Source organism: Stenella coeruleoalba (genome assembly GCF_951394435.1).
Source record: "Stenella coeruleoalba genome assembly, chromosome: 20".
NCBI lineage: Eukaryota > Metazoa > Chordata > Mammalia > Artiodactyla > Delphinidae > Stenella > Stenella coeruleoalba.
This window is the reverse complement of record NC_137166.1, coordinates 27,675,030-27,688,181: the sequence shown is the minus strand read 5'-3', so window position 1 is coordinate 27,688,181 and position 13,152 is coordinate 27,675,030. Positions and strand designations below refer to the sequence as shown.

The 13,152-nt window shown below is 40.4% G+C and overlaps 1 protein-coding gene across 3 annotated transcripts in view; it reads left to right on the top strand.

Moving 5' to 3' along the window:
- Positions 1 to 10,171, top strand: part of RSPRY1 (ring finger and SPRY domain containing 1) — a 46,948-nt gene extending 36,777 nt beyond the window's left edge. For all 3 annotated transcript variants that reach the window (XM_079908749.1, XM_079908748.1, XM_079908750.1), the window contains exons 12-15: positions 298 to 400; positions 755 to 907; positions 4,441 to 4,545; positions 8,621 to 10,171. In XM_079908749.1, the coding sequence (XP_079764875.1) occupies positions 298 to 400; positions 755 to 907; positions 4,441 to 4,545; positions 8,621 to 8,717 (458 nt within the window). In that variant the 3' untranslated portion in view covers positions 8,718 to 10,171. The remainder of the gene's footprint in view (positions 1 to 297; positions 401 to 754; positions 908 to 4,440; positions 4,546 to 8,620) is intronic.
- Positions 10,172 to 13,152: the final 2,981 nt, after the last annotated feature.

Sequence of the window (13,152 nt, the reverse complement as noted above, 5' to 3'; positions counted from 1 at the left end):
TGATTTTGATCTTACCATATTTTACTGATCCCCAAATGCATATTTTCCCCACATTTTCACATCTTTGAAATTGGGATGCATCTTACAATTGATGACTTTTCATAGATTAATTGGCAGCATTTTCCTCTTAATGGTACATCCAAATATTGATGTAAATGGGTCAGATCAGTTGCAGAAGAAGCAAAAATGATGAATATGTTGAGTACAGGGCTATAAAAACAGACTTAATACAGTGACATTAAAACCCTGAGACAGCAGAATCTCCATATCCTAACAGTGTTTCACTTTATCCTCTAGGAGACACAGTAGGATTTCTGTTAGATTTGAATGAAAAGCAAATGATTTTCTTTTTAAATGGCAACCAGCTGCCTCCTGAGAAGCAAGTCTTTTCATCTACTGTGTAAGTACCTTCTCTCAGTCAAACATTTGAGCAGATGCATGGAATGTACTTTTCTCCAGAAAAAAAAAAACAAAAAAACTTTGTCCGTTTATGTAGTCAGTTGTGATGAGAAATCACTGTATTTCAAGTAATTGGAGACCCATTTGATCTTACCTAAAACCCTCCCAGAGTTTGATATAGGAAAGTAAGAGCAGGATGTTCTCTGGTTCACAGTTCTGTCTAGGTTAATAAACAGAATGTCACCCTTCTTTCTGCTCGGGTATGACTTATTCCCATTTTCTGAACACCACTTTGTGTAAGAGCTTTACTTTGTTTTTATGAATTCTCTTGACCTCTGTTTATTTTTATTTGTAGATCTGGATTTTTTGCTGCAGCTAGTTTCATGTCATATCAACAATGTGAGTTCAATTTTGGAGCAAAACCATTCAAATATCCACCATCTGTGAAATTTAGCACTTTTAATGACTACGCCTTCCTAACAGCTGAAGAGAAAATCATTTTGCCTAGGTAAGGAATCTGCAGTCAAAGAGACCACACTGGCCATGGCACAGCCAGTGTTGGGCCTTTATGGTCTTAAAGGTATCTGTAACATAATGTTGTAATCCTAGCTCCTGTTCTGGCTCAAAACGCAGGTTTGTAACGAGCCCTTCTGCAGTGTACTTCACCTTCACTCTCAAGCCAGTGTCCCAAGGCTTGAGAGTGGCTCAGTCAGCAGTTTCCAGATGAACTAGAAAATGTCACACAGTGATGACAGCCCTGCAGTGGCAGAGCCTCCATAATATCAGGAACAGAAGGGCCACTTGTATCCCAGCTCAGAGATCTGAAGTTCATTCTTAGAACTTCCTTTCACCTTGTCTTGGTGCCTGACAGGGATTCTGAACTTCAGATTCCTCTTAGTGGAAGTGTGAAGTAACACCTTTCTCATCTGTCATGCCCCATCATTTTTTTTATGTAGCCTATCTTCTTGGATGCGGCCCATAAACAAGTCTGCCTTCTCACACACGCCCTGAAAGGTACAATCGATCCATCTAAGAGTTCCCCTGGAGGCTGGCCTTGGTTAAAAGTGCTTCAGCATTTAGTTAACCACCCCTGCAGAATTAAACTTTCCAAAAGTCAGATGGCAGTAGGCGCCAACTGTCGGAAAGTCGTCTTTTATGGGCAGCTTCTCTTGGTACCACATCACTTTCGCGCCCAAAGTGCAGCCTGCCTTGAATAAGAACAGCAGTTACAAGCTCGGGCAGTCCTATAATACACTAGACTTTGCTTTTGTGACAGTGACACCAAGACAGGAGTTGTTGGAGACTGAGTGGCCTCCTTAATGCGAAGGGGTCCTTTTTTACTCATAGAAATAGTATTCTTCTCTGACTTCAGGGTAGGAGATCATGTTCCTGTTTCTATCTGGCATTTTGTAAATTGTTCTATATTGTAAATCCTCTCTGTCTCTATCTCTTCTTCTATTCATTCTTTTTTTTTCTTCTTAAACTTTTTATTATGGAAAATTTCAGATACACACAAAAGAAAAAAAAGAATAGTACAATAAAGCACCATGTACCCACCTCTCAGCTACAGAAGTCATCCACTCATGACCACCTGCTTCTCTTACAGTTTTCCCTCATCTCTGTTAATAGCTCCATTGTCATTCCAGTTTCCCGGGCCGTAATCCTAGAGTATCCTTGACAAGGCAGGGAATGATTTTCTGCCATTTCCACGACAGATCCCTCAGCAAATCCTGTGGGCTGTGCCTTCAGAATATATCCCAAATCCAACTACTTCTTATCCCTCTCCCTGCTACCACCATGGTTGAAGCCTCCATCATTTTCCACCCGGATTGTTCTTGCCCTGCCCTTAAACTGTAGTCTCCCTGTTCCTGCCTTAACTCCCTTCGGTCTATTCAGCACAGTCTCCAGAATGTTTTTGTTACAACATAAATCAGATCATGCACTTCTGTGCTGAAAAGACTCTAGTGGCTTCCTCTCACTTAAGGTAAAAGCTTAAATCCTCTATACGATCTGTCCCCTCCTCTCCTCCATTACTTCTCTGACCTCCGACCCTCTCCCATATGCTCCTGCTCTTTCAGCCATCCTGGCCTCCTTGCTGCTCCTGAAACATACCAGGTCTACTATTGTAGCCCCAGGGCCTTTGCACTAGAATGTTCTGCTGTCACAATGCTTCTTGCTACTAGAATGTTCTGATGTGTGTTTTCCAGGACCACTGAGCAGTTAACTCAATTCTGACACTGTCTAACTGGAGATAGCATCAGATCCCACTGGTGAAGGACTCAGTCCTGCAAAGACTGCCCTTTTCTCCCACTTTAGATGCCAGTCACAAGTCCAGTTTATGACCAAGTGGCTGTAAATTGGAGGCTCCCATGACCTCCTCCTTGGGTTTGATTAATTTGCTAGAGCTGCCACCACAGAACTCAGGAAAGCAGTTTACTTCTTACTAGGTTACCGGTTTATTAGAATAGTATATAACTCAGGAACAGGCTATCTGTGCATGCCAATCTCCCTGCCTCTCACTTGTTCACCAGCCATGAAACTCTTTGAACCTTGTCCTTTTCGGTTGGTAGGGAGGCTTCATTACACAGGGCTGGTTCATTAAATCATTGGCCTTTGATGATGGAACTCAGTCTCCAGCCCACTTCCCATCCCAGGAGGTGGGGCAGAGGAGAGAGGAGGGAACTGAAAAGTTCCAACCTTCTAATCACCTGGTTGGTTCCCAGTCCCATCCTTCGGTACCTAGCGGGCTTTTTAAAAGCCGCCTCATTAACAGAACAAAAGACCTTTCTAGCTCTCTTAACTTATGAATCATCGAGGGTTTTAGGAATCTGTGCCAGGAATGCAGATGTAAACAAAATATATTTTTTATCATAAATCACAATTTCTCTCCAAGATGCCCGCAAGCTCACTCTCTCACTCCCTTCATGTCTTCACTTAAATGTCATCTTAGTGAGATTTTCCCTAGCTGCCGTATTTAAAATTATAACTCCCTGCCTCTCACATACACACTCCTTATTCTTCTCCCTGCTTTATTTTTCTTCACACTACTCATTAGCATTTAAAAATCTGCCTTACTTTTTAATCTGATTTATTGTCTGTTTTCCCCCCACTGGAGTGTAAACTCTCTGAAGGCAGGGATATTTTTTTAGTCCTCTCTTCACTGCTAAATCTCCAAAGCTTGGAACAGTGCCTGGCACATAATAAGGCCTTATGTGAATTGAACGAATGTTTCCTGTTTCTCTTGGCCATCCATCAGGCTGTACCTTCAGCAGAGCAGTTCTGCATGTCTGCTTTTCCATTCCAAGCTGAGTGAAAGTATAATGCGAGGCTTCTAACCCAAGGTGTCTGGACTTCCAGGGTGGCTATGATGAGCTGTCATAAACACGTTGAAAATTGTGTGTGTGCATTTTTCTTGGGAAATGCTCTATGCGTTTCCTCAAACTCTTAGAGTGTGTGACTTAAAATGTTAAAATTTGCTGGTAGGGACTTCCCTGGTGGTCCAGTGGGTAAGATTCTGCACTCCCAATGCAGGGTTCGATCCCTGGTCAGGGAACTAGATCCTGCATGCATGGTGTAACCAAGAATTCCGAGTGCCGAAACTAAGACCCGGCACAGCCGAGATAGACAAGATAGATAGATAGATGATAGATAGATAGGTAAACAAAAAAAATTTTTTTAATTTGCTGGTAAAATAAAAAAAGCACTGGACTTAGAACCAAAAGACTTAAATTTGATTCCTGAATCTGTTTACTGTGTCTGACCCATACAAATCATTTCCTTGTCTGTGACCTTATGCAAATCATTTCCTGCCCTTTTCTTTGTAAAATGGGAATGACCATGCCTCCTTCATTCTCTATTTTAGAAAATCATTGAAAGATTGAAATGAGATGTCTTGTGTGAAAACTTTACTGAACAAAGCTTAGGGAATACATGGTAGACTCACATGTGCAGAGCATTTTCAAGGCACTTCGTATGCATCACTGCTAACAGGCCCCATTTATTTGTTGACAAAATGAGTTTCAAACTGTGTTTTCTACTCAGGCACAGGCGTCTTGCTCTGTTGAAGCAAGTTAGTATCCGGGAAAACTGCTGCTCCCTGTGTTGCGATGAGGTAGCAGACACACAATTGAAGCCATGTGGACACAGGTAAGAGGGTTTGTTTGGTCATTTCCTCTTTTGTACATTATATTAGACAAAGTTTCATCCTGTTCCTGAATTGCTTTTTACAGTGTTACCAGTTCCATAGCTGTTCATCAAGGTTTATAATATCCAAAGTGGGCTGAATGAGGAATTAGAGTTTGCCAAGTAGTACATGGCTGTCTTCCAGAAAGTACCTGAAATAGAAGAAGCTGCTTGATATGGAAGGCCTGTTTTTGTTTTACTTAATTTACTCAACACTATAGTTTAAACAGTTTTTATTCACAAAATGTAAAAGGTTTAATGCTAATTATGAGCCTCTTGGGAAATCCCTTTTAGTTTTAGAGCCTTCTCATTTACTTATTATTCACCCTCCTAAGCATTGAGATGGCAGCACCTCCCTGCCATCTAACCAAATTTCAGTTGTATGAGACAAGGGCAGCCTGGATCCTATAGAACAGAGTGTCTAAGACATCAGCAAGAGCAGCAAGTAAGACAGTCCCTAAAAAGGCCATCCCAACTAAGGTTAGAAAGGGGAAGAGGAGTTGGGCAGTGTGCTGGCCTTGGCCTAGCCCGGGCTTGTGTGCTGATTGTATATGAGCGATACCTATGCTGATGTTCCAGGCCAGCTCCCTGTAATTCATCACATCCCATACCCTGCCTTGCTCTTATTCTTGACATAGCTTTAGCTAGCAGGTCGCCTACGGGGCCAGAGCCTGGAGTGATGGACCCCAGTTTGTCTCCCCCAGGTCTGACTCAGCCTGAGCCCCTGACTCTGCCTCTGTACATTTGCCATCTTATGAAATGGGTTGTTATCTAATCGTCTGGTAAGGGACATACATGCAGTGAGTTTATCTCATTTCACCACTAGCTATACCAGTCTCTCTTCTGAAAGAAAGGCACCGTGACTCCAGCTGTGATTATTCCTCTGTATCAACTCTGTAGCCCAGAGTGCCTGAGGATCTGGGCTTATTCATCTCTGAGCTTTCTGGCCCTTCTTGGTGGTTTTGTGCACAATAAGGGCTCATGAAAGAGGGCTGAAATCTAAAAACTTAGAACCAGGTATCTTAAGTATGACCAGTCTCCTTACTAGATATATCCAAAACAGAGTTGGAAGAGGAAATAAAAGAATTATAAGAAAATTTAGCTCCACTTTCAGCAACAACAACAATTTTAGAAGGGTAGAGGTTAAGAAGAGAAATCTGGCTAAATGGAATGACATGAGCCAACCCCTAGAAGAGACTGAAAATCTAAGCATTCCTGTTACCGTAGAAGAAATTGAGATGATTATCAAAGCTACCTTTGCCTCTGCCACTAAAAGCACTAAGCCCAGATGGTTTCACAGGTGAATTCTTTCAAACTTTCAGGGAATAGATAGATTCTATTTAAACTTCTCCAGACCACAGAGATAATAGGAAAACTACAATATTCTTTTTACAAAGCCTGCATCGTAATCATATGAAAAGCTGACAAAACACACAAAAAAAGAAAACTTATGTGGGACTTCCCTCGTGGTCCAGTGGTTAAGACTTTGCCTTCCAATGTAGGGGGTGCGGGTTCGATCCCTGGTCCGGAAGCTAAGATCCCACATGCCTCACGGCCAAAAAACCAAAACGTAAGACAGAAGCAATATTGTAACAGATCCAATAAAGACTTTAAAAATGGTCCACATAAAAAAAAATCTTAAAAAAAAAAGGAAAGAAAACTTACGAATATAAACCTAAAAATCCTAAATAAATTATTACCAAACACAACCAAGGGGGCTTATTTCAGGAATGCAAGGTTAGTACAATATAGGAAATCAATTCATATAATTTCCCAAATAGGCCAAGGGACAGTGGAGCAAAGAATTAACACTTGCTCCAAAAATGCTGAAAAGGTATTTGTTAAAATTCAGTATCCATCCCAAATGGATGGAATACTGCAAAACAGAAATGGATGTAGGGAATAAAATCGTATAAAATAAGAATGGATGGATACTTCCTTAGCAATATAAAAGATGTATATATCTCAGCCAAACACTAGCATCTTTTTAATGGTGTCACACTGGAAGCATTGCAAGAGATGCTGGAGACAAGACAAGGATGCCTGCTATCACCACTGTGACTTGCACTGTATAAGCTAAAACAGTTAGACAAGAAAGAGAAAAGGGATTAAAACTGGAAAAAGGAGCAAAATCATCATTTGGAGATAATAGATTACATAGGTAGATATCAGGAGAATTGACTAAAAGCCTATTAGAAACATTGTGACAATTGAATAAGCTAGCTGGTTACAAAAAATAACTTAAAACAATAGCTTTCTATATATAAATAACAACTAATTAGAACAAATATTTGAAGGTCCCTTTTACAATAGACCAAAAAAAAGCTTAAGAATACATTCCAAGAAATATATGGTGCCTATCTGAAGAAAACTTTTAAACTACCAAGGAATGTAAAGAAGACTTGAATAACTGGATCTGGTCTTGGATAGGAAGACCTCTTAGTGTCGTAAACGTGACAGTTTTCCCTAAACTCTAAGTTTAATTTGGTCCATATAAAAAGGACAACATGGGGCTTCCCTGGTGGCGCATTGGTTGAGAGTCCGCCTGCCAATGCAGGGGACACGGGTTCGTGCCTCGATCTGGGAAGATCCCACATGCCGCGGAGCGGCTGGGCCTGTGAGCCATGGCCGCTGAGCCTGCACGTCCGGAGCCTATGCTCCGCAATGGGAGAGGCCACAACAGTGAGAGGCCCGCGTACCGGAAAAAAAAAAAAAAAAAGGACAACATGGGTTTTCGGGGTTGTTTTTTTTTTCTGGAAATAGAAATGCTAACTTAAAAGTTTATGATACTAAGACAAGAAAATTCTGAAAAAGAAGAGTTATGGAGAGGACCAACCCTACCTACCACATCTTAAAATATATTAAAATAAATGTTAAATTTGCAACAACATGGATGGACCTGGAAGGTATTAGGCTTAGTGAAATAAGTCAGACAAAGAAAGACAAATACTGTATATTATCACTTATATGTGGAATCTAAAATAAAACAAACGAGTGAATATAACAAAACAGAAACAGACTTACAGATATAGAGAACAAACTAGCAGTTACCAGTGGGAAGAGGGCGGGAGCTAGATAGGGGCAGGGGATTAAGAGGTCCGAACTACTATGTATAAAATAAATAAGCTATGAGGATATATTGTCCAGCACAGGGACGATAGCCAATATCTTTTTTTTTATGTATTTATTTATTTATTTTTGGCTGCGTCTGGTCTTAATTGAGGCACACAGGATCTTTCGTTTTGGTGCACAGGCTTCTCTCTAGTTGTGGCGTGCGGGCTCCAGAGTGTGAGGGCTCTGTGGTTGCAGTGTACAGGGGCTTTCTAGTTGTGGGGAGCAGGATCAGTAGTTGCGGCGCTAGGGCTTAGTTGCCCCGTGGCATGTGGGATCTTAGTTCCCCGACCAGGGATCAAACCTGCGTCCCTTGCACTGGAAGGCAGATTCTTAACCGCTGGACCACCAGGGAAGTCCCTAGCTTTAATTGGAGTATAATTTATAAAAAATTTTAATCACTATGTTGTACGCCTGAAACTAATACAATAATGTAAATCAACTATACTTAAAGAAAGGTTAATAGTTTTGCCCCAGTATATGAAAAGAATGACACAACAATGGAACAGAAGCCCAGAAATAGAACTGACTACAAAGAAAAATTTAACGTATGATAAAGGCATCATGTCAAATCTGTGGTGAGAGAAGGACTATTCAGCAAATGATATTGGGATAGATGGCTAGCTGTCTGGGAAAAAATAGCATTGTATCTCTACCTACATATACACATCTGTATGTATAGGCTATGTACATATAGACTTTCTGGAAGAATGCACATGAACTTTTAACTTATTCCTCAGAAGAGGAAGATTGAGGATCAGAAATGGAAGAGAGACTTGCTGTTTATATATTTACTTTTTGTTTTAGCCATGTGCGATTATTACCCTTTCAGTTAACATGCTTGTTAACGTTTTAGGTGGAGTCAGCAGATTGTCAGTCTGACCTTTTGAAGCACTGACCTAACTGGCATTTATGTCTTTCTCCTCAGTGACCTGTGCATGGATTGTGCCTTGCAACTGGAGACCTGCCCATTGTGTCGTAAAGAAATAGTGTCTAGAGTCAGACAGATTTCTCATATTTCATGACACACGTGAAGAGGCATCATGGACTTACTTCTACTCAATTCCAGCCAATGTTGAAAAGAAAAACAAAGAAAAAAAATTTCTCAAATCAGTTGTACGCACATTGAAACTTATAGCCATGGCCAGATTTTATGCTAAAAAACGATAGTTTGTCAAAGACAAAATTCTCCTAGAATCTAACCCAACTTGCCAGCCCTGAGAAATTCCTTTTAAGACCAAGGAGAGCTGAATGCTAACAGCTAGGCCTGCAGTACTTCCATGAGAAACAATAGGAGACAATGCCCTCCTGAGTGTTGAAACCACACCGGATTTCTCCAGGTTGGGTTCATTTGATTGTTTAACACAGGGTGTTTTGTCTCATATTCTAAAGTTTTTATTTTGGGCAAAAGTCATTATGGAGAAGTTTCTGGGTTATGAAGCGTTTCTGGGTTAAGCATAACTTCCCATTGGTCAGAGAGCCACCGGTGTGTTAAGCATGGATATTGCAAGACTTGAAGCTATGAAACTAGAATCACACAGGTCAATACTACAAGCAACATGGAGGGCCTGAAAGAAGGTGCACAGACTGTAGGAAAAAACCCAAATTTTTGATATTTCAGTGATTCCAAAGAACATTCTAGTTTTTTTTAACTGCAGAAAATTGGTGGTATTTTCACATTCATGGTGTTTTTATCCAATTTCAGTACCCACATTTTGTGAGGAAAAAATGTTTTAACAATGCAGGAGGAATTCTTAAATTAATCGCAATGTTAGACTGGAGAAAATTTGGTATTTAGGGTATTTTTAAGCTACCATCAAATGAGGTCTCTCTGTTTTTTGTTTAAAAAAATTTTTTTTAATCAGTATTGTTTTGGGAAGTAATATACTTTGCAACTCTTGAACCAGTAGTCTCAAAAACTCTTAGAGGTCAGTCTGAGAGCACGTATTCCTATTGTTTAAAATAAATACATGTTTTTGAATAGGAAATTCAATCATGGATTGTTGACTATGTCTTCATCCAAAGTGTTATTCCCTCTCAGGGTCTCTGGTGAAGACCTTCAAGAGTTTGGTTTTTTCTCCCAGAAAATTGGAAGGTAGAATTGTAAATTCATAGAACTTATTTTATAATGGTGTACCTCAGCAGCTGCCTTTCAATTTATGCCAAGTCCTTACTGAGTTTATACTTGAATAGTAAATATGTCTTCTGAGTTTTACAGTGTCTTAAATTCAATGCACATTTTTTTCTTCCTTTGCCACCCTTTCTTGTTTGTAGTTCATTAAATTGTCCTATTACAGACCTGATTTCCTTCCTGGCCGTACTTGTTGGGGTGCTGGATTGTTTCCATGTCTTTAGTCTTCCGTAAATTCAAAAATATATATAAATATATATATATATATATATATATATATATATATATATGTTCTCTTCTTTAGCTTGTGGTGAATACAGTAATTTGCATTGAAGAAATAAAACATTTGTTGCCTTTTTTGACTAAGATTTCACAACTTTCATTGGTGCCTGCTGCTAAGGTTCCAAGATATTATACTCTCAGGTTTATACTTTCCAGGGCAGGACAGAATCAAGTATTAGAATTAAGAAATAAGGTTAATCACTTATTCATCCAGCAAACCTTTATTGGACACCTAATATGTTCTGGGCACTGCACCTATACGGTATACAAAACAGATCTGTTCGTGGAGCTGACATCTGGTAGTGGGGAGAAAACTATATTTTTCCTTATTGTAATAAATTTTTGGTGCCCTGAAAGAAAATAGGGTGCCTTTGAGAAAGAACAAGGGGAACCTAATTTAGATGAGGGGAAAGGGAGAAAACTCACTGAAGGAGTAATATTGGTAAAAACTTAGAGGAGGGACTTCCCTGGTGTCACAGTGGTTAAGAATCCGCCTGCCAGTGCAGGGGACACGGGTTCGAGCCCTGGTCCAGGAAGATTCCACATACCACGGAGCAACTAAGCCCGTGCGCCACAACAAGAGAGGCCACCGCAATGAGAAGCCCGCGCACCGCAACAAAGAGTAGCCCCCGCTTGCTGCAACTAGAGAAAGCCTGTGCGCAGCAAGGAAGACCCAACGCAGCCAAAAATAAATTAATTAAAAATAAATAAATAAAAAGAAATCATAAATCCATTACAAAAAAAAAAAAACTTAAAGGAGGAAGTAGGACCTAGGGATATAGCCAGGCAGAGAGACTGAGGACAGGCTTCTAGGACTGGGTAGCTAGGTGAACACATTATAGGCAAAGGCCTTAACTAAGGAGGAAAGGAGCTCAGTAGGCCCCAGGATCAGATGGAAGTCCCTTGAACTAGTAAGGTAGGAACTGAGTGGGTAGAAAAGCATGCTCCAGGGTTGGAGAGGTCAGGGAACTGCTCGTGAAGGCCATGTTCAGGATTTTGTATTTTATCCTAAGTGCAATAGAAAACAAAGGAGTTTAAGCATGTAAGTATGCTTTGATAAATAAGTTTTAAAGGTGGCTCTGGCTTCTATTTGGAGAATGGAATTGGAGTGGGGTTGGAAGGGGGGCAGTATAGAGAACAAGCAAAAAATGGAAGTAATATGACCAGTAGGGAGACTTTTAAGTAGTCCAGCAGAGAGGTAAAAGTGGTCTGTAAATTCAGTGGAGAGAGAAAAAAGTAGATGGAAAAATAGGTAATTTGTAGTAATTTCTGCAATGAGTCATTGGGGAAATGACCCCGGGGTTCCAGCCAAAAAGATTTTAATAATTGCTGTGTTTTTGAATGATATTGATAGAGCAGGATAAAGTCATGGTGCCATTTGCAGAATGCCAGGGAATGATGATTCAATCACAGAAACCAAAACAATTTCATTAGCAGAAAATGCCTTTTGCATGAATTTCAACCATCTTGATTATGTAACCAAGAAAACTAAGATCAGCAGTTTCCAAGATTGTCCATTTTCTTGCTATTTAGTCACATAAAACAATTCTTAATGCCAACCCAAAATGAATGAAGAAAGTATTATTAATGGAAAATATTTCATATATACAAGTGAATTTTCTATTTTTCTACAAAAAGTCCGCCATTCTGTTTTCAGCAGAAAAACATCATGTTCTGATTTCCAGGAATATTATTTGACAGCTCGGGGATTGGGACCATACATAACTTGATGGTTAGGCTCTTAGGAGTGGGGCGGACCCAGGTTCCAACCCCGCTATGCCGCCTATTACCTGTATGCAAGTACTTAACTTCTAGGCCTTAGTTTCCTAATATGTAAAATGGAGATAATACTTTTTAGAGTTTTGGGGGGTTTTCTCATAGGGTTTCAAGTATTTTAAAAGGAAACAATGTGTTTTTAAATGTGTATCACAGTATCTGGCACATGCCTGAATAGGTGGATACCTATTATTCTTTATTCCCACTTGTTCTTAGAGCCAGAGATGGTGACGTGGACTAAAGAGGGCCACAAATTCTTTGACATTCCTCCCATCTATAAATGAAATTTCTGCCCCCTCCCCTTAAATCTGGGTGGGCTCTATGTTTGCTTGCACAACTGAATGCAGTGGAAGGGATACTGAGCCAGTTTCTGGTCCCAGGCCATTGAGTGACTGGCAGCTTCCACGTCCCGTCTCTTGAAATATTTGCTCTTGGACCTAGCTGCCATGGTGTGAGAAAACCCAAGCATCCATGGGAAGACCTATGTGGAGAGGAACGGTGATCACCTCCCACCTCCCAGGTCCTCTGTTCAACATCCACAACTGAGCTACCCTAGCCAATACTGATTTGCCAGCCACATGAGTAAGCTTCTTGGAAGAGGCTTCTCTAGCCCCATTCCAGCTACCCTAACTGATGCCAAGTGGAACAGAGACTAGCTGTCCCTACCAAGTCCTGTCCAAATTGCAGACTAGAGAGCAAAATAATTGAGTTTTTTTAGCCAATAAGTTTTCTGGTGGCTTGTAACAGCATTAGATAACCAGAAAAGATGAAATCAAGTTTCCTCCTCTGCTCTGATCCCATATATGTATTAGCAGTAGAACGTGTGGGCAAGTTCATTTAGTCCAGCAGAAGTAAGTGTGGTTTATAGAGAAAGTAGGTCATGAGGAAATTGCTGAGTTTGCCTTGAGCTGTGTGACCAGTGTTTGACTTACAGAACTCCGTCCAGTTATTCAGCAAATCTTTCTGGATGCCTGCCTTCTACTTGGTGGTAAGCAGAAGTAGTACCTCTGAGAATTGATCTCACTCTGGATACAACTGTGTCATGGTAACCATTTTTAGTTCCACATCCCACTGATATCTATTTTATGTCCATTCAAAAATGTCAATTTATTCAGACTGGCCATCTGACCCACAGATCAAACTTAAGCCATACCTAAAATGTACATGTACCAGACATTTGGCCAAAAAATAAAATGCAACCGAAGAGACACAATGTCTAGTGATCCAATCAGGAGAAAACAGATCTAGGGTATCCTTTTGCAAAATTCGTC